Raw genomic sequence first — 22,628 nt, forward strand, 5'->3', positions numbered from 1 at the left:
TGGATTTGGACATGGGTGTAACACGGGGAAAAGAATTTCTAAAGAAAAAATTATATTCAATTCTGCATTCCAAAGTCTTCCCAGATAGAGTCGATGATAAGGCTAATTAACAGACATGACACCTATTTAACATTTTCATTTTACTGCCATATATTCTCTCCAAAGAATGTAGAAGCCTTTACAGAAGGAGCTGCTCCTTGTCAAATAATTCCTTTTAACATAGTGCAGTAGGAAGATAATATCCAAACAATTTCATAGTAACAGACTCTCAATTACAAAACGGAGGGATTTAGAAATGACGCAGTGTTTTTCATGTAGAGGTGCTATCTGTTTTACAGCAGAAGCCCACACACAGGCTGTAGCACAAAACTCTGTTTATGGCAACTGTCTCTTATTACATTCTTCTCCTTCAAACTTGAGTGAAGGCTCACCAACACAAAGGTAATTACTCATAGCCTTTGCAAAACCGTCAGGCTCTCCAAATAGAAACCACATGCTGTAATTGGCCAGTATATTCAGTGCCCTGCTTAATGTGTTTAATAAGCAGAAAATATGCAATCCTGACTGCTGTCTTATTCCTGAGTTCCCAGAAATTACACTGGAGGCACAACGAATATTAATAAGCCAGTGCACCCAGATCCTTTGGGTTTTGAGGGATGTTAAGTGGTCAAGGAAGAGTCTAACGCAATCTTTCCTGCTTAAACATGCTATAAAAGAAGCCTGCACTGTATTGTTGCCTGGTATGGAAGCTATTAGTCTGTTTTAGTTAAAGCTTGATATAAGTTAAGGGTGTTCATCCAGAAAACTATTCAGCTCTGTCAGACCTACACTTAAGAAACATTAAAGCAGCAACTCTCTTTTTTTCAGTGCATGGGGATTAACAACATGGGATGTTTAGGACTCTTGCGGTTGCAAATAGCCCTGAAATAGTTTTATCCATTAATATAGTTTAATTTGTCTTTTTCTATTGCCTTTTTTTAGTAGCATACAGAACATACCACTAAGAAGTAAACTTTTTATACCCAGACTTGTTGAAACCCAAAAGCATCTGTTTGTGTGTGGCTTGGCTGAAGTGGGAGCTCTCTAGACATCTCTATTGACATCCCACCTGGTGCATATTGATTACTGTCAACAGTCTGTGTGTGTGCAGTGTAACTTAGTGTATTGTATTGCGGCTATGCTGTTTGTTTCTTTGTTTGTTTGGATGAAAAACACTATACATATTATATGCAGATACTATTAGTGCTGGTTATGAAGGTTATGTTTATTTTTAATGTAGCTTGATGCCAGATCAAACATTCAAGAGGTGAGAGCAAGTGTTCTGGATTCTCAAGGACAAGGGGCTTCACAAGTGCAGGAAGGTTAGCAATAGGACTGATGAGAGTGGAAGTCAGGGGACGTGATTACAGTTCATGGGAACCAACAATGCAGGATGAGATACATTCAATTTGGTTTCCTTCACAAGCTTAAAATAGAGCTATTGTAAATTTGTACAGCCTGTCTTAATCCTTTGCAAGATGATTGTTGAAAATGCCTTGGAATTCTAAGTGTTTATTGTTGTGTGGCTTTGATGTGTGAATGATGAGGACATTTCAATGTCTAATGCACCCCTGTTGACAGGTACATGGAATGTAACTTTTTATGAGAGTAGCATATTGCTTGCACTTTACTTTTTGTATATTATAATATTATTATGGACTTATTGTGCTTTTTTCCAGTACAGAATTGTAGCTGGCTAGTCATTTTCCAAACACTATGCTAACATTAACCTTGTGAGTTAGTAAAATGGCTCAGAAATAAAGAAAGGTTGGGTGCAGGGGCCAATGGATGGCAGTTAAATTGGTAATAATGAATCAAAACTTTTCTTCTTACCACAGTTATGGAATTATAGGTATACTTCTATCTATCTATATATATATATCTATATATATATATATATATATATATATATATATATATATATATATATATATATATATATATATTCATATATATTTTTTTTTTGTTTATTCACAGGTGAAGTCTGCCATAAGTCATATACTCAGTTCTCCAATCTCTGTCGACACAAGCGCATGCATGCAGATTGCAGGACTCAGATCAAATGCAAAGACTGTGGGCAAATGTTCAGCACCACATCATCACTTAATAAGCACAGGAGGTTTTGTGAGGGGAAAAATCATTTTGCTGCAGGAGGACTGTTTGGGCAAGGCATTTCTCTTCCTGGAACCCCAGCCATGGACAAAGCTTCTATGATTAGTATGAACCACGCAAATGCTGGCCTTGCGGACTATTTTGGTGCTAGTCGGCATACTGCTGGTCTCACATTCCCAACAGCTCCTGGATTTCCTTTCAGTTTTCCTGGTCTGTTTCCATCAAGTCTTTACCACCGACCCCCTTTTATACCTCCTGCTTCACCGGTGAAAGGGCTTCCAGGTGTTGAACAGAGCAGCAAGAGCCAGAGTCCCCATGTGAACCAGCCTCAGGTATTACCAGCTACACAGGACATTTTAAAAGCACTAAGTAAGCACCCATCTGTAGATGAAAATAAGGCTCTGGAGTTCATAACAGAGAGTAATCTGAACCAGAGACCACATGAAAAGATAAGCGACCACTCAGAGAGTAGTGACCTTGATGATGTCAGTACTCCGAGTGGGAGTGACTTGGAGACAACCTCTGGTTCTGACCTTGAAAGTGACATTGAAAGTGATAAAGACAAACTGAAAGAAAATGGTAAACTATATAAAGACAAAATGAGCCCTTTACAGAGCCTAGCTGCACTAAATAGTAAAAGGGAATACAATAATCATTCTGTTTTTTCACCATGCTTAGAGGAACAGACTGCTGTGACAGGGGCAGTGAATGACTCTATTAAAGCTATTGCTTCCATTGCTGAGAAGTACTTTGGTTCAACAGGACTGGTAGGGTTGCCAGATAAAAAAGGCACTACATTACCTTACCCATCTATGTTCCCCCTTCCATTTTTCCCAGCATTCTCTCAGTCAATGTATACATTCCCTGACAGAGATGTAAGACCAGTACCTTTAAAAATAGAACCAGAATCTCCAAAAGAAACTAAGAAAGTGCAAAAGGGGAAAACAGAATCACCCTTTGATCTTACTACCAAACGTAAAGAGGAAAAAGCTAGCCCAAATGTGCCCTCAAAATCTGGTGCTCCTACATCTTCAAACCACGATCAGCCTTTGGACTTAAGCATGGGCAGCAGAAGCCGGGCCGCTACCACAAAACAGACAGAACCCAGAAAAAATCATATCTTTAATGAGAAAAAAGACATGGACCCAGAACTACCAAAAACATCTGAGCACTGCTTACAACATGCAAGACCTGCACCGTTCTTTATGGATCCTATTTATAGGTAAGCCTTGAAGCTGCTAAGATTGACTTTACTATAAATTGTAACCCCACATGCAATGCCTACTTCAGATCTATAATCCAAAAACACATAACCAGTAATATGGCAATGCCTTTACCCATAGTTTCCATTTAAGCAAATCATTCTTGTTTTTTTATTGATTTGTTTTTCCTCTGAAATAGTAAGAACATGTTGTGTTAATTAAACCGGTGTTTTGTACTGAACAACATTTGTGCTGTGGGGCTTAGTGTTTTAATTTTAACATTGTTAAATCTACTCCAAGAACCATCTTTGATAACCTGGTAGTAGTTCTAATTTCAGGGTAGAAAAGAGAAAACCAATGGATCCTCTGGAAATTCTAAAGGAAAAATATTTGAGGCCATCCCCAGGGTTTTTATTTCATCCACAGGTATGTACAGAATGGACAATGAAAAAGTAGCTTGGCTTGATCTAGTTGCTTGATTTCATTAAGGATACTTTTTTCCATATTTATATAAGAAAAGTATGCTTTTTTAAAAACAACCTTGACATTATAAAAGAATCATGAATCGTTCTTTAATCTGAGAACCAAATCTATGTATCTGGATGCATACTTGTATTCTCTGTATGACATCATAAGTTAATATAATCATGCTTTATGGTTCAATACACATATTTGGCATTATGGACGACAGTTTTTGACCCAAGCTGTGCTTACGTGTGTTTCAGGGCATCATTTAAAGCTGCCTTTATGCTCAGGACAAACTTTTATCCATGTTGAGTGCCAAATGAATAGCGAATATAGGTGCTCATGGGTGAGGTTATTTTAAAAGGCCAGTGATGGGAAATAAGCAGAGAAGTTGCAGCTGATTAACATAAGTCCTGCTTGTCCTTGCTAGCAGTATGGTTTTATACCAACCTGAAAGATATATTTTCACAAGAACTAGAAAGGCTGAAGGTTGGACATTGCTCTGTTATACCGTTGAATACGTTTTTAATTGTGAGTTTCCTGAATCAGCAAGGACCCACCGACAAATGATGCCTAGGGATGAAGCTGACATAGCCAATTAGCTCATGAATAAAACCAGGGCTGACTTACAGCTTTGCTTCAATTAGTATAATGACATCTGCAGAACAGATCATTTTTCTAAACAATGATGCTTTCTTCCACAAAAGGGTAAATGCATCAACCTGTTTATTTTGCCAGAAGAAATGTATTACCTTAATAGTCTGACACGATTGCAAGGACAGCTTAAATAGGGGATTTGGTCTACATCCAACATTGCACTCATTTGAAATGAGGGGATATCATGGAAATGTTACGTCAGGAAACTCACAGTCCTCAGTCCCATCTTTTAAATATTCCATAGATTATGAAGTTACTGTCATATCAAACCAAGATTTGCATGGAGTGTAGGAAAAATAAGTTGTACTGAAGTCAGCATAATATATGGATGTCTGCATTACACTGACCTGCCAATAGGGATGGTGGCAAAGTAAACAAATCTCATGGGTATCTACTGAAAATGCCTCACGATATAGAGATAGAAAGGCAATTATGCTTAAGTCGTTGTCTATTAATGGATTCCCTATATGTATTACTAGCTTTGCATTTAACCATGCTGAGCAATCAGACTGGTTAGGGTGAGATGGGGTAGCCAACTATCTAACAAGGTCAAAGCTGGATAAAGTTGGAAGATATAGCTGTCTAACCAGATATTCTGGTGGTGCATTTCAATTGTGTGAAAATATTAGTATAATAAAATGTGTAATATCATATATTATTTTCTTCCAGTTCCCCATGCCAGACCAGCGAACTTGGGTAAGATTATTTAAAAAAATATATAAATATATTATTACATGCCGTATGTTCATGTCAGTTATTTCATAATTATAGTTGCCCAATCATATTAAAAACATTTATTTTTTAGGGTTATTTATCAAAGTCCAAATTTATCTCATTGGCCTTTTCAAGGGAAAACACAATTCTTTTATGGAAAAAAAAAAATCTCGAATTTTTCAGAATTTATTAAACCCTGAGGGTGTTAAAAATACGAATAAAAAACTACTCCATCTCAGACCTGCCGAGTTCATGTAGACTTCAATGGGAGATGTCCTGAAGATATCCTGATCTTCAATGGGTTTCGTGCAATAACCCCAACAATTTGTGGTTTTTGGGCAATAATGTGAGTTTTCGGGTATCAAATCTGAAAAATTCATACCATTCGATTTTTTCACGATTTTATCAAGTTTTTTCCCTCACAGTAAATTTTCGGGAAAATGTATTGATAAAAAAGGGGGAAAAAATTTAGTAGTAAAAAAAAGTATATGTTAAATACCATGATTCTTTTAAAACCAGCCTCACTGTGAAGTCTGTTGTTTAGCTGATCAGAATTAATCCAGAGTTTGACCTTGTTCCCATTGAAACATTCTAGAAATAGCCAATTCTTCTAAAGCTAAGACTGTAAGTCCCACATTGCCTTGCATTTCCTTTCTCCCTTTCCACCAATTCCTATTGGGAATTGGAGATTGGAGGAGAGAGGACTTTATACATTGTTTCAGTGGTACAGGAGGACAAGCAGTTCAGTGTAGGGACATATTTTTTTTTAAATCATTGAAAATGTTGTATATTGCATATAATGTTACACAGGGTTGCATTTTATATCATTATGCAATTTTTTTCTTTTTGAGTTGCCCCTTTACTAGTAATTAAAGTAATTCCTCCCAACTCCAAACCAGAGAACTGTAGGGTTTCAAGCAATTGGGTTAGATTCAACTACCATATGTATTGCTATAACTAGCCAGATCCTTTGCCCCAAACTCATTTCTAACATAGCAATAACAGAAAAGGAAATGCTCCATGTGAAATCATACCACAATATCTGAAGAATATATTTTAAGTAAAAGAAAATATTTTCTTTTTTCGCTTTTGTTTGTTTTCTGTCACTGAGGTTTACTCACTTATTTCTACTGAAGATATTTTAGGCAATGGTTTAATAATAAAATTGTGGGCATTTTTGTTCTAATCGCAACATCATAAGAGCAATTAATCATTGTTAACAAATAGATGACCTTTCTCCTGAACTGCACAGTTTCCAAAACATATCATTTCCATTTTCAGTCATAAATTATTCTCAACAAACGAAAATTATATATATAAAAGAATACAAAACTACACAGACATTTAGATTTCTCCTTAACATTATAGTCCCAACTTAAAGTTTGTCACTGCACTCTCAGTATACAGATGATTAACTGGGTGCCTCTCTTAGATGGATCGGTCAGTGTTTCATATTTACGCTGAGCCCTTTATCAATCCATCACCATTTTTTTGCATTTTGAAGAAAATATTTTGTTTCTATAATAAAATCTCAGGTTTAGTATTTAGTAGCGTTACGAAATAGTAATAGTGCCAATGCATGAAAATAAGCTTAGGATAATTCTTAATTCACACTGGCATGCTCTTGTGCATGATTTCAGGCAAGAATGAAGTGAAAATTTCCAATGCTAGTGGCGGTACAGGGTAGGTGGGGAAACATGCAGTTGGCAAACCTCCTGTGTCCCATGTGCCAATGTTCGAAGTGAATATAGAATGTATGCATTGCTGATTGAAGTTAGTTACATTTTGTAGATTATTTATGACAGAGCCAAATAGAATAACACATATACGGGGGAATGTAATAAAAATCGCTAACGGAAAAACTATTCGCAATGCGAAAGGTTATGCCATTGCGCGAACAAATTTTGCTTTGTGCGAATTTAATATAGCTTTTGCGAGCCCGGAAACTGTTTAGCGACCACTTCCGACAGTGAAAGACCGTTTGCGAATTTTATAGTTTAATCACAGTCAATGTAATAAAACTTCTTACTGAAAAAGTCGTTATGTTTGCTCCAAAAGATTACGACACCTTCAAGCACTTCTTAAGAGTGCACAATTAAAATTCGCAATGCAATAACAGTTTAAGGAACAATATTACATTGCGAGATGTGGATTTTTAGTCTTATTGGTGCGAATTGTTTTGCTCTTTGCGACTTTTATTACATTCCCCTGTAAAAATCTTATTTACAAACAGCTAGGCATAAGTGCTATAGAGCGATAAGGCATGCAAACCGGTCGTCCTTATCCCTTATCTTACCTATCTCTTGGAATAAAAACACAAGGATCTTTATCTTGACTAAAAATACACTGACAGTATAAAATACAACTGACTGTACATGTATGGGATCCATTATCTGGAAACCCATTATCCAGAAAGCTCCAAATTACAGAAAGGCCATCTCCTTTTTATCCAAATAATCCAATTTTATCCAAATAACCCAATTTTTTTTTTAAATGATTTCCTTTTTCTCTGTAATAATAAAACAGTACCTTGTACTTGATCCCAACTAAGATATAATTACTCTTTATTGGAAGCAAAATCGGCCTATTGGGTTTATTTAATGTATACATGATTTCCTAGTAGACTTAATTTATGAAGATCCAAATTACAGAATTACTGTATCTATTATGCATTATTCGGAAACCCCCTGGTCCTGAGTATTCTGGATAACAGGTCTCATACCTCTATAATAAACAATAAAAAGCAAGGCCCCTAATATTAATTACCCATTTACCATATTTAAATAAACTATGAATTCAGTTTGTAATATATAGGCACAGTCTTTTTGAGGACAGTATTGCCCTGACAAAGGCTACATAATGTATTTATGAAATTTTACATCTGATATTAGTGATTGAATAGAAATTCCTCTGCGAACATGGCTCCCAGCCATGAATAGGTATTACAGTAATAGGGCTTTATGTGCCATTTTACATGTAAATAGGCTATGATTATAAAAATCTCTCACAGCAGAAAAATGTCAAGTGATTTAATAGCTACTGACCAGAATATTAAATGGATATAAATAAAAGATATTTATTATCTTTACCTAGGTACTTATTATTCCTCACTATAATTGGTGCTATCGTAACCTTTGCACATTTCTGGTACTGCTAATCAGCCGTTATGCCAAAGGTCATTTTTCATTCATGAATCAAATTCCCTATATAGTTACCCAGATATCGATATGATTTCTTACTAGGAACAGTCCAACTAAATTAAAAGCTGCTGAACTGAGATTGCACTTGATAAAAAATTGATTTTTAATAAATAAAAAATTGAGGCAAAAAAATGCTAATTCCACAGTCGCATGGGTGGATAATGACATTGCTCTGCAGGGACGGAATTACCTGCTATGAGATCAGCAGTAACATTACAAAGCTGTCTGCCCTGTGATCAGTATGTGTCAAGATCCTTCATGTTGACAAATGTGCTGTCCACAAGCATCTGTAGAGAATGTTTTAGCAGCTGAATGATTATGAATCAAACCCGTGTGAGCCTGCAGCCCTGAATACATCCCAAGCCTTTCCTATTTGGAGCAAGTGAATGCATCTCGACTTGCCGATGAGATTTTTTTTTAGCTTCTGTATGTTTGAAAGACACACAGCAAATTGGCAATGTTATCCTGTACACTGCAATTTGTAGCTACTATTACAAACTCTGAGCAGGGAACATGAGGGCAAGGCTGTAGGTTCGAGAAAAACCAAGCACTCAACCAGAAGGGAATAGTCAATTACATAGACAGTGTGAGTGCTTATTATAACGCAAGTGTCTGCAGGGCCAATGATACAAAATATGGAGGAACCAGGCAATACAGGAAAGAAGGGCTCCCAAGTTGATAAATGGCTTTATAAAATGACACCCACTCTTATCAGCTCTTTGGAGGCTGGTAGGACAGGTATTAAAAGAATGAAATGTGAATCAAGAACAGCTTGCAATAAAGGGGTCTCTTCTGAGGCCTTCGAATTGGGCAAATGCATGTGTTGTCCTAATATTATCCATTGATGTCGAACTTTAGCTTTGAGACTACTTTTTAAGGACTTGTTTTGCAACTAAATATTGAAACAACAAATGTTGGTCAGATTTTTTTGGATTGCTTGCATTTCATTTAACAAAAGGCAAATTTGCCTCAGTGCAGTAAACCATAGAAAGTTACCGTGAATTTGAATTGGCCAGTCTACTGCCAATTAAAGAATAACATTTAACTTGCTATTGGTTGCTGCACTGGGATAAATGTTATTTTAATTCTAACAACTCCACTATGCATTGTCAATGGGACTCAACATTCATGGTAAGGTCCAAGTAAGATTGTATGAATCCCATTAATGCATTTGGGATACATTGTTTATTCAACAGACCACCTGCAAGGAGAGAAATGAGCACAAGACAGCTGCAACGTAGCAGTAAAAGATGATATATAACTTACTGAGAATAAACTGACATAAAATGTAAATGTAATTACATAGAAGCAAATACAATCAAGTGCCTTATTATCTTTACAAACTGTTTAAATGAGTCCAGTTATTGATGAGGTTTTGTAGCACTGAGGAATGAACAAAGACCTCCATGGTTAAGACTAATAGGCAGTGCTAACATTAAAGAATTCCAACTGGGTAATTTTGGGTGGTATGTATTCTGCTGATTTAGGTGCATATTTGAAGTTTTAGAGAACTAGAAACTGTAATATTTGTATCCGACAACTTTTTTTTTTGGAACATAATCTCTGTAGATAGCCGCAAACTGAATATCAGTACCCTATGTGATCAGTTCATGCAACTTGCCATTTTACCAACTTTGAGACACAACTTTATAGAGGTGGCACACACACTTTCTAGCCTGCCACACAATCCCACAGGGCCTCATTGGCTGCTCAATGAACACAACTTCTCCTCTGATTTACTACTTTTCTTGTAAATAAGGGCAGGATGATGTAGTAAATGTAATGCTTTGTTGTAGGCTTCTGTAACAATAATTAACATGTTTTCCTTTCTTTTAGATGTCAGCAATAGAAAACATGGCAGAAAAACTGGAGAGTTTCAATGCCCTCAAACCAGAAGCCAACAACCTTATACAGTCTGTTCCTTCTATGTTCAATTTTCGAGCTTCATCAAGTGCCCTACCTGAGAATCTTCTTCGGAAGGGAAAAGAGCGCTATACTTGCAGGTATTTGATGTTTGAATGACAATATGATCATTTATTTATTTAGTACCAACACGTTACTATCCCATTTAGATTAATTTATTCTTTTTTAGAGCTTTTCAAAGGCATAGAATAACCATACGATACATAAAGACATTTGAGGACTTGAGCCAATTGTAGTCTAATTGGTTCTTAATATCATATTTCTTGTGACTTCTCACAAGCTGGAGTTTGGGGGGGGGGTGGGATCCTATCAAACTGCTACTTGCTTCTTTACAACTTAAGTAATTTGAGAGGAATTCCTCTAGCTGCTCACCTTCCATAGGAAACAATCATTGAGGAGCATCAAGGAATGTATCCCATTAATACAATGCTGAAATGCTACACTCGCAGAAATAAAACCCTCTGAGTTTCTGAGATTCTACACATTTACATTGTGTATTACTTACAACTGCAAAAGTGATTGCAAATTATTGTTATACTGTACACGTATAAATAGGACTTGAAAATAAATTCAAAAAATGGTAGACCTCTTTTGAAGGATCTGTTGGGTCAGTGTTAAAATGTAATCAAAAAGCAAATAATTCATTAGGCATAACGACTGACATAAGTTTGCAAGAAAAGTGAAAAATAATATTGAAAGTATTAATATGTGTTGTTATAGGTACTGTGGAAAGATTTTTCCTAGATCTGCAAACCTTACTCGGCATCTACGGACTCACACTGGAGAGCAGCCTTATCGGTATGGAGAATTGCATTTCCTAGAAATTTTTAAATCCTAAAGCAATCTGTGTGAGAGTTCATTGTCATAAAAATTGTACAATTGTAATCTCTAATTGTGACCAGATGAGTAGCTAATTCTTTCGCCATTTGGCTGTGCAAGCGTGCTCTCTATAGAGAGTGTGCTTATTTGTTTAGAAACTGGGACATCAAGGGTCTGAGCACTGGGTTGCAAGCCTAATAGCCTTGTTTAACAATAAAATGAGTATAGCTGGTGTTTTAGCTTTTTCTTGATGGTCAGAAGAAAATTATACAGTAGATCTAAGTAAAGTTTATTTATGGTTCCACAAAGTAAAGTAAGGGAGGGTGAAGCATACAGTGCATCTAGGTTACAGTATTTCTTTACATATTTGCCTTTTATAATTAGTAATGGGAGATTTCATATTGTTTTTGTCTCCCAATCATTTGAAGAAATAATGATCTGTGATCTCTATGTCTATAAATTTAAAGTTCCAATGAGCAAAGCAAGATAATATATATATATAAGTGTGAGTAATATATGTCATATAACATGATCTAAAAAAACAGAAATAAAAAAGGCAGGTTATAAAATGTGAATTTTTAAATTATAATAAGATGATTTCAGATTTGAAAAATATTAAAGCATATTTAGAATGTTTAAAAGCATATAGTATTCTTTCATGATTAATTCCATAAATCATTATTGACTGCATCAGTAGAGATTAACCTGTAGTGAACCATGAAATAAATAGGCTGACTGTATGAATGATACATCCTAGCCTACTGTATTAGGGTCATGTTCTCAAATACCAAAGCAAACGGTAAAGGCAAATATTTCTTGTATAAAATGTTGTGCTGAACAAATATTATGGTAGCTGCCACCCTTATTTCTAAGGGCATGTGTTAGCAATTATACTTCATTAAATACATTGTTATTAGTGTCTCATGTGTTCCGGCTTGAAATAGAGTAGAGAAAGGGATTTTCTTCAACCAGCTGAAGAACAGTACAGACATATCCATATATTTTGCTTCCGTTAAGGTCTCGAAAGGTAGGCTTCTTTGTCTGTGAGCAGCACAATGTCCCCATTCATCTTGATTCTTACTTGTAGGGAGAACAAGTTGTTAAATTAGTTCTGTGCGGTAAATATATTTATTGGGATGATATTTTATAGATGAGTTGGCATCAGGAAACTGGGTGGGAAATTGTTCGGGAAAGAAATGCTACAAGATTGCTATACATTTTGGATTTTTTTTAGGTCTGTGGAGTAGTTGGTTGAACAGATGTTATTCATTCTACCTCTAAAATACAAACCACCTTTGGCAGTGTATGTTCAAGGCCATAACTCAGAGAATATGGCTGGCTCATTTTCCAACAAGAAAGTTTGCCATTAAAACAGAATTTATCCAGGATATGCTGCCAGGTTATCATACATTATTGATGTTTATTTATAACAAACATACAAAGAAGCCTAGTTATCAGTAGCACATGGGTTGTCCAACCCAAGTTGAATACTTGATTGCAATAACCAGTGTTTGAATGCTTGCATTATGCATAAAACATAGTTTATAATTGTCTACTATAAGTTCCACATATCTTGCAATAACACCTGATAATGGTTTCCAGCAGAAATGTACATCTTGTGAAAACCACATAGCTGGGAGAGGGCTACTGAATTGACTACAGTCTCTAAACTAAATTGCATTTTTTGATTCCCAGATGCAAATACTGTGATCGTTCGTTCAGTATATCTTCGAACTTGCAAAGGCACGTCCGCAATATCCACAACAAGGAGAAGCCGTTTAAATGCCACCTGTGTGACAGATGTTTTGGTCAACAAACCAACTTGGACAGACATTTAAAAAAGCACGAGAATGGAAACTTATCTGGTAAGCCGAAGTTAAACTATTCTAATGATGATATTTTATAGTTGAACTTGAAAAGGGGTTTTATGTTGAAAAACAGTTTTTTTGTGGAATATTTGCATAGCTTTGTGTATCGATATATTTCAAAATCAATTCTGTAGTCTAAATTATAATTATCAGTCGGACAAAAGTGATTTGTCCTGCAAATATATTTAATTGCTACATACTGGAGTTCATACAGTTTGAGTTTAATTACAAAGAGGGTTGTTATGTTCTAAATTTTGTTAAAAAGATAACCTATTCTTAAGAGACTTGACTTATAATAAAGCAATTGGGACAGACATGGTACGATTAGAAAACGAAGATCGAATTCTTTCCTTTCAAGTAATAACTCACTGATTTGTGGCAAAATAATTAGCCCAGAACCCCTATTTCATGAATGTGAAATAAACCCTTCCTTGGGCCTCCCTTGACAATAGAAATTACTTATATTGCAGTTAATGTCTTCTTCCACATTTTTCTACTGGTATGTTCTGTGACTTATATACATACAGGGGACTTATATACATAAAGTGAATAGCAGTCTTAAAGCAATTTTCTACAGGTGTGTCGGAAAGATTTCTCCCAGGATAAAACACACTTGGATAAAAAGCACTATTCTCAGTTTATGTCCAGCTTTAGGATTGAGTTGTTTCTGCATTTATTGTAATGATTTGGCTGGCTGAGTAAGGGGCCTCTTTTCAGACAATAGAAAGCTTAGGGGACACATGCATTTCATCTTTCTTTAATTTTGACCCTGGACACCTTTTTTTGCTAATGGTCCATTTACCAAACCTGTGTGTGTGGTTAGAAAGCATCAGCCTCTGCTCATCTATGCACATGCATTTTATAGAAATATGAAAACACTCATATTCTTCTTTTTCTAGGTACTGCAGCATCTTCTCCCCATTCGGAAATAGAAGGCACAGGCCCAATCTTAGATGAAAAAGAAGATTCTTACTTTAATGAAATACGGAATTTTATAGGGAACAGCAGCCACAATAAGCAGTCCCCTTTAAATTCAGATGAAAGGTACAGTAAGATAATAATGTTATATACTGTTATATTTCCAACAAAATATGCTGTCATGTTTTGTTCTGAAATTCCTCTTCTACTTTAAGAACCGGCTATTTGTTATTCGGTCTATTAATATAATAATATTTCACTTAACAAAAGAGACCCTATGGGGTTATGTAATATCAAGAGCAAAATTTGCTATACATTTTATGACTTATAACAACCAATCAGCAGGAAGCATATACTGGTCACCTGTTTAAAAGTAAGCATCTTATTGGCTGCTATGGGTTACGGCACCTGAGCAAAATTGTGCTTAGATTTAAGCTGTGTACATACATATTAATAGATTTATATTTTATTTTATTACATTTATATTTATTAGACCTGATGGGCCATGATCAGACACACCACCAATACGCTAATTTCCAAGAATATTCCATTTTGACATAGGTCCAACCAAGTTGAAATCAAATCAGAGTATTCTTGGCATTAAGTTGCTAAGTTCTGATGTGACATATTGGCAAAGGGCAAATGTTGACAGGCTTGACAATATTTTCCCTTGTGTACCCAACTTGAGAAAGGATAGGCCTGGCTTTTAAAAAAACTTTCTATGGAAAATGGCCTCCAGCAAGTTGTCATGAAATAAGATTTTGGTTTTGACAATAGACAGCCAATTGAATAATTACCTCTATTTTATTAAAAAGTCATGAGAAAAAAATTTCTTAAGCAATGGACCATCCACAGACCTTTAGTAACAGATTTCTTATGTATAATGCTCTACAAAGATGCTATAGTGCGATAAAGAGAATCACAAATGCCTGATTGGAGGGAGGTGATTATGCTTCTCCATATATTTCGTAAGTTCATGTTTTATTTTCCTTTGTGACTAAATTTCAACATCTGGCCACAACATGTCCCTAAACAGGAAGTCAATAAAGAGACTAGGTCACCGGGTCATAGGACGTTTCCTTTCTAAAAATCTGCATTCTGACTGCACTTGATGGATATTTTATCCATAGCAAATTACTGAACTTGGAAGCATAATTAACAAATCTGTTTACTTAATCATAAAGCTTTCCTTTTTTGGGTCTACTCCATGTAATGTTAATTTTTGACAAAGTGAATGCCATGCAACTAGCGTTCTTCTTTGGCAGAGCTGTCATGTTTTCAAATGTTTTTAGTTTGCACTGGTGGTCCAAATATATTATAATAAAATATAGAACTAGTAACTCTGTGATTTGAGCTCATTAGTAATTATACTGTTTTCCCTCCTACTAGACCATGTTGGATTCATTGCTTGTTCAGCTTTTCTGCTTTAAATAAATCATTTCCTGACTTTTTTTACTTTGCCCCTTTTTAATGGTGTTGACTTTCTATGTTTCCTGATGGGGAGGGTCCAACAGGGAGGAGATATACCGTAAGCATAAATGGGCCCAAAATAGTCAACTCTTAATCTTCCAAGGAAGGCCATTGTCTGGGAAGTGTGATACATGATTTGGGAGAATTACTGAATCATTCCTAATGGAGTTACACATTATTTAGCCCATGGATTATTTCCTGAGATGAAAAAGCAGTTTGAAAGCCCTTTTGTTCCTTAGTTTGCTGCACTACAGCTCAATTAAAAAATAATGCAAACAAAACATTAGTTGCAAATTGATAAATTGTACGTAGGCACTATGAGGCTGGTATAATTGCTATTGAGAAAATCGAATGCAGTCAGTTCTGAGACCCATTGTATATCATGCATCAGCCTTGCACCATAGAATGATCAAGGGTTAGCACTTTTAACACCTTTATTGCCAAGATTACAGTTGCTACAAAACCTCCCATTTAAGGGTTGTGCCACCCTCATTATTAGTACGAGTTTCAGAATAAAGGGTATTTTATATGTAATCTCGAATTATGTTTATATTTGGTTCTCTTTAGAATAAATGGCAGCCACGACAAAATTATGCTCGCTGGTCAGAATTCAGACATACTGGATGATGATGAAGATGAAGCAATCCTTGATGAAGATGATGAAGAAAGTGACATTGCTGTTAAAGTGATGAAGGAACCCAATACAAGTGTCATGCTGGAAAAATGCTCTGTGGATGAATGCGAAGAAGGAGGTAAATCTGAAGTCAACAGCAAAGTTTCGCCCAGCAGGTCAGTCCCTAATTTTGCATATGCATATGTAAATATTAGTTAGTAGGTGAATAACCTGAGAGCCTAAGATGTGTTTTTGGTCAAATAGCCATTGATAGCTTCCAGCCTGTTACTGTTAAGCTGTGGTTGATCCTGAACTGTCAGCACACTGCATATTCAAGTTTAGCAATAGCTAAAAGGTAATATAGGTGAATAGCGATTGATAAGTACTGTAATGTACAGTTTAGGATGTTTACTACTTAATAAGTATTTATAGAATGCCAAAGCTCTGTGCAATAGGAGTACAAATCAAATAATCAGATAATGTGCAAATATAGAAGATAAAAGAGCATTACTCATAAGAGCTAAGAGTCATGAAAAGCAATAATGATGAATAAATATAGATGGTATTACATGTAAGGTCTCACTAACACAATAACATTGACAAGATAAAAACAATAAAATTTGTGATTTATTGATTGTATTATCAGTTAATTATCAGTTAATTAAAAGCTTACTAGTGTTTCTTATCACTTGATAATAGTACATCCGCGAAATTGCAGTGGAAATTATAAACATTCTATAAAATGATTTTGACACCGGTGACAATTCTGACGATTAATAGGCGCCCATTTACTTTAATGCGCGCCAGCATTTTCGCCGGAATTGTCGTGCCATTTTGGCAGAAACACGGAAATTCGCCATGAATTCGCACCTGCCGAATAAATTCGCCCATCACTATTTTCAAGTGATAAGACGCACTAGGAAGGTTTTAATTAACTGATAATACCGGTTTCACGTTTCGCTAATTTCGATTTATTGATGTATTGATGTATATTGATTTTTTTTTAGGTATGATGATGAAGATGACGACGATGATGAAGAAGAAGATTTCAAGAAAAGTCTCTCTGCATTGGACCACATCAGGCACTTCACAGACAGTCTGAAGATGCGGAAAATGGATGATGGGCAGTTTAATGATGCTGAGCTATCGGCTTTCACTGCTTCCCACCTGACAGATGACCTAAAGCATCCATTGTACAGAAAATCAAAATCACAGGTATTTAGTGCATTATAAAATGAAAGTGAGCGTCATTGTACCCAGTGGACTCCCTAGCACACACAGAGGGATAACACATTGTCCTGGTCAGAATGAGCTCAATCCAACTCAAGACCCCAGTATGAAAGCTAGATGGCCGAACGGTTATCCATGTCTTAAAAATTTAATCAAATTCAATGGGTACATTTGTAAGGGGAACTTAATTTTGGATTTATTTCTGGTTGTATACAAATTAAAAAAAATTTGAAAGTATTCTGAAATGAAACAGTTTTTTCTAGAATGAGTCACCTAATGGCACTACTTTGTTCTGTTTGTTTGCAGGCATATGCAATGATGCTGTCTCTGTCTGATCAGGAATCCCTCCACCCAACTACTCATACTTCCTCCAGCATGTGGCACAACTTAGCCAGAGCAGCTGCCGAATCCACTGCACTCCACTCCGTGAGCCACGTATGACATTTATCACATGCCACAGAATAGGACAAAGTCCAGCAAGTAGCATGTCTCTTTCTTAAATGACTATTTAACAGAAAAAGAAAAGAAAGACTGCTGAGCAGGATGCCTTATTACCCTGCAGGGTCACATTGAAAAGGCTTGTGACCGTAAATGGAACTATTTATTCTCATTGTATTGTTTTGTTTTGCACAGCAAAGGCAGCTGCTGATTTCTGGAGCAACAAAGAGCAAAAAAGAAAAAAAAAAACTATTGACTTTGGTGGACAAGCAGTACAATTGTGTTGAACTGACACATAAAGCACTCAAATAAGAAAAAAAATAGAATGATTTTTTTTTTGTACACAGTGATTTACCAGTTGCTTCAATGTAGACAATTTCTATAACACAGCTTTGTGTATCGAAACACTTTGAAGACAGACGTAGTTATTTACACATGTACATTATCACTAAATGTAGAGATAAAAAACAGGGAATCATTTGTTCTTTCCTTAATGATGTCTTACTTGCTTTGTGAAGCCCAGAAGGAATTATATGTATATTGTGAATCTTGCAATGTCCAGTGCTCAACAAGAGGTGAAGTCATTAAAGGGCCATTTGAATCACTGATACCACTAATATGTCTTACAGTTCAATGTTTGCCAAATCAGTGTGTTGATGTTATAATTTTAGACAATCATGTCAGTGTTTTGACTTTTCATTTTTTGGGGGTCTGTTCCTGTAATTTTTTTGGTTCTCTTGTATTTATTTCTTTTTTGTTAAATTTATTATAGCACTATTTCATCACATGTATTTGTAATACGCACTCAGAAATTGCCCAGGTTGTCGGCAAATAATCTGTGTCTGTATGTGCTGTTTATTGTATTTCCCATTTCTTAACATTCCTTTTCTGTGACCATAGCTTTCGAAAGTCACATTTTGCAACTTTGATGCAACTTCTGTCCTCTGGCACAACAGTCTGCTTGAATGTGCCACATCGTGTAGTCAAATCAGTAAAAACAAAGCACCATACCTGCCAGCATTCCTAATAATAACATCTGGACTTTATTGCCAACCCCCTGATCCATTTCAGGCCAGAGCAATGCTCAGTGCTCCACCCTATAACCCCATCCCTTCTTGGAAAAACAACCTCTGTTTTTTCACTGTGTAAACTGGGGACAGTTGGCAGGTTATAAACACCTCATAAAAGTACAGATTTTTCTTCTTTTGTAATATAATCATTTGTTCTCCTGTACAAATTGCTATTATTTCTTTCATGAAGGCATGATTCTTCTAATTAAATCTGTATCCAATACTTTATGCTGTTCATCTGCAAGCTCGTGTGATGTTATGTTTATTTGTAAAATGATGCGTTCCAAATCTGTTTATAAGATGCAAGTGTAGTCACTTATTTTTTAACTTCCATTGAGGGACCAAATCATTTTTTTTTTTTGGTAATCTCATTTCTAAATAATTGGCAACATGAGGTACTTTGATTGCTTTGTATAACTGTAATTGTTATGCATTTAAATACATTATTTTGGGAGGAGCAAGTACATGAAAATAAAGAACTACAATGTTGAAGGACAAAATTTATTTGTGTTTACAATGGTATATATGTATTAAAAACATTAATGGACATGGGCAGGACTGAACAAGCTGGTGGAGTGTAAATGGTATAAATATAAATACAACATATGACTGGTCTGAGATTCTATTGTCAATGGGGGGTATTAAAAAGAGGGTTACATTTAAAGGTAAACTCACAAGAGTAGATGGAGGACTCAAGTGCCCTGCCCTAACCCTTGAGCTGTGGATGCAGATATATGCCCAAATAGATGTGGCACTCAGATATCTCCATACTGGAAATAGTAAAAAAAAATAGTCTGTTAATTAGGAGTGCAAAAATGCATAGCCTGACGCAACCTAACCTAACCTCAGCACATGGCCGAACATGGTCTTAAGCAGGTAAGAGACAGCACAAAAGTGTGGATCTGGGTCTGATTTGCCTGCCCACATGCTAAGCCATCAGGCTAATCCAATAAGTGCCCGGAGTCTCTTCAGATGAAGTGTGCATTAAAGTGAGAATAGAGTCCTCGTCCAACAAGATTTTTGTTTTATTGATATTTAGCCAATTTAGCATCAACTATACAGTTAGCATTTATCCAACTGCAACTTAAAAATACTCTTATCTATAGAGCAGTGATCCTCAACCAGCGGCTCGCAAAGAACATGTTACTCACCAACCCCTTGGATGTTGCTCCCAGTGGCTTAAAGCAGGTTTCCTTTTTTTCAATTTATGGCTTGGAGGCAAGTTTTGGTCACATAAAAACACAGTTAATGACCAAACAGAGCCTCCTGTAGGCTGCCAGTCCACATAGGGTCTACCAAATAGCCAATCATATGCTTTATTTGACATCCCCAGGAACTTTTTGCATGCTTGATTTCATCTCCAACTCTTTTTATATTTGAATGTGGCTCATGGGTAAAAAAGGTTGAAGATCCCTGCCATAGAGTAACATTTCATCATGTGCCTACTATATTCTGTGTTTTTATAACAGGTATCCACTTAAGGTCTTCTGATTCCTTGGCCATTGAATTGCATTTAAGGGTCACCATCTGAGATATAGCAACATTTAATACTTGCTTCAGGTGATATATTTCATAAATTAAATAATCCGTGGCCTTTTAAGAGATAGAATTACTGCTACAAAATAGAAGTCAGTTTCCTGATTTACCACACAACATACAGGCATCTAATACTTTAGTTTACAAATTACATTTTTGCTATAATCTTATGCACAAAGTGTTCTGTCACATTGTTTTCAGACAAAAACTAAAACTTTTATGCCATAGAATGGTGCAAATACTGGCACAATGTTTAATCTTCAAGGGGTACATTACAAGCACACATTCAAACGCTGCAAAGTTCACTGACTAATTCATAGAATTATATCTGTATCATTGGTGCTGTCAGCTTTTGGCAGCATCCTAGGTAGTTAGCAAGTTAGCTTGCTGTACCTCCTTATAAAATGAAACCCCATAATTATCATTATGTCCTTTGAGATAACATTGCACTAGTTTATTTACAATGTAATATTTAAGAACAAATTAAAATCCCAGCTCTTTCTCCAGCAGGATAACCCATTAACCAGTGCTCCTGTAAAACATGCATTCTTGGCTGGTTGCTTAAAGGTAGCTTCTGAGACCATTTGTTCTTTGTGAGTTATTTCTAAAAGTCAATATAATAATGGACATTATTTACCCTCAAATGTAACCCTTTTAGTGTAGCCCACTGTAGAATCTACTGTATAAAATGTTGACCATGCCCCAATATACCCAGGCACACCCCATATCTCCCCATTAAATAGGAACCATTGGGAGATATGCACGTATTCATTCCCCTAACCTTTCCCTCTGGACCTGATCCTATCTCAATGTGCTTTACTTATAGTGAAAGCATGGCCTTCTACGCCAATCACTAAAGATAGTGAAGATTGGCTTATAGATCTACAGATGGACTTTTGTTAGCTGCTAAAAAAATTGTGAACAGCATTCCCAAATGAGAAAAATACATAAAAAGACTAAAACTGGTTTTATGGTCAATAACTACACAAACCATAGAGCTTGTTTATTATGGCAGTGTGCAAATCTTCTGTTCCTCATTTAAACTTTTCCAGTAAGTTACCAAAAGAAGTGCTGTAATGAACGAAGCTTAATCACTTGGCAGATGGTGTACAGAGCTCTGCACAAGAATTTTGAGTGAGAAGAACCTTTCCTCATTTGTACATGAAACAGACGGAGTCCTAGGAAGGAACCCCAGAATCACTACTAAAATTTAATTCTTTGTGGAATATTTGTTAGGCTAAAATGGAGAATAGGTGCAATACTGGTTTCCTTTCCAGGATTCCCTCTGCTTTAAAGAGTTCTTTAGGTTGCTCCTTTCCCTGTTCCTTTGTCATTTTTGAATTTACCCATTTACTAGAGGTTCAAGGTTTGCACTTTTCACCCTGCCCTGTGCTTAGTTCTCATATATGAGATCTTTGCTCTGCAGACTGAAATCCAAAGATCTGCTTGCCCCCCATGGATACAGGGCTGTCTTCCTTCAGCAGTGATGTATTCATAAGGTGTTAACATAGGCTGTAGGCATCCCCTATCCTGCCCCATACACTTATAATTTGTGCGTCATTCCAACATGCAATTTAGGGATATTTAGGCAAAAAAAAAAAAAAATATTGTTCCTTTATATAAATGACATTTCAAATACATCTTGATTCTGTTGTGTTTCTGCAATACAAAGCTGATGACCAAGGGGCACATTTACTAAGATCGAGTGAAGGATTCGAAGTAAAAAAACTTTGAATTTTGAAGTATTTTTTTGGTTACTTTGACCATCGAATAGGCTACTACGACCTTCGACTATGACTTTCGATTCGAACGATTTGATCTAAAAATCGTTCCATTATTCAACCATTCAATAGTCGAAGTACTGTCTCTTTAAAAAAAACTTCGACTACATGCTTCAGTTGTTTAAACCTACCGAGGTACAATGTTAGCCTATGGAGACCTTCCTCATCAGTTTTCTAAGGTTTTTTTTGATCGAAGAAAAATCCTTCGATCGACCAATTAAAATCCTTCGAATCCTTCGTAGTATTTGTGATATTCGATATTTGATATTCGAATTTGAAGGATTTTACTTAGAGGGTCGAATTCAAGGGTTTATTAACCCTTGATATCCGACCCTTAGCCCCCAAGTGTTGCCGATGCACAAAACATGCAAGGCTTGAAATTATAGACATAAAAATGTACGTAATATTTCCAGTGGATCTGAAATGTAAGGTTTGTACCTTCATATTACTGCATTTAGAAGAAAACATCTAACCCTGTTCAGTGCCTTTCCAGTTGTTGGGGTTGCTTATTTGTACTCAAGAACTGCCACCCTATAGTAAATGCTGCTTTTGCATAGACCAGCCACCTCTATT

The 22,628-nt window shown here is 36.0% G+C and overlaps 1 protein-coding gene across 1 annotated transcript in view; it reads left to right on the plus strand.

Moving 5' to 3' along the window:
• The window catches only part of mecom.L (MDS1 and EVI1 complex locus L homeolog), a gene marked incomplete at its 5' end in the record, with an annotated part of 35,268 nt that extends 16,801 nt beyond the window's left edge, over window positions 1–18,467 (plus strand). The window contains 10 exon segments of the mRNA NM_001095670.1: window positions 2,017–3,373; window positions 3,692–3,779; window positions 5,145–5,171; window positions 10,226–10,392; window positions 11,033–11,110; window positions 12,827–12,996; window positions 13,899–14,043; window positions 15,955–16,176; window positions 17,008–17,215; window positions 17,537–18,467. Coding sequence (NP_001089139.1) covers window positions 2,017–3,373; window positions 3,692–3,779; window positions 5,145–5,171; window positions 10,226–10,392; window positions 11,033–11,110; window positions 12,827–12,996; window positions 13,899–14,043; window positions 15,955–16,176; window positions 17,008–17,215; window positions 17,537–17,671 — 2,597 coding nt within the window. The 3' untranslated portion in view covers window positions 17,672–18,467.
• Window positions 18,468–22,628: the final 4,161 nt, after the last annotated feature.

Source organism: Xenopus laevis, chromosome 5L (assembly GCF_017654675.1).
Source record: "Xenopus laevis strain J_2021 chromosome 5L, Xenopus_laevis_v10.1, whole genome shotgun sequence".
Classification (NCBI taxonomy): Eukaryota; Metazoa; Chordata; class Amphibia; order Anura; family Pipidae; genus Xenopus; species Xenopus laevis.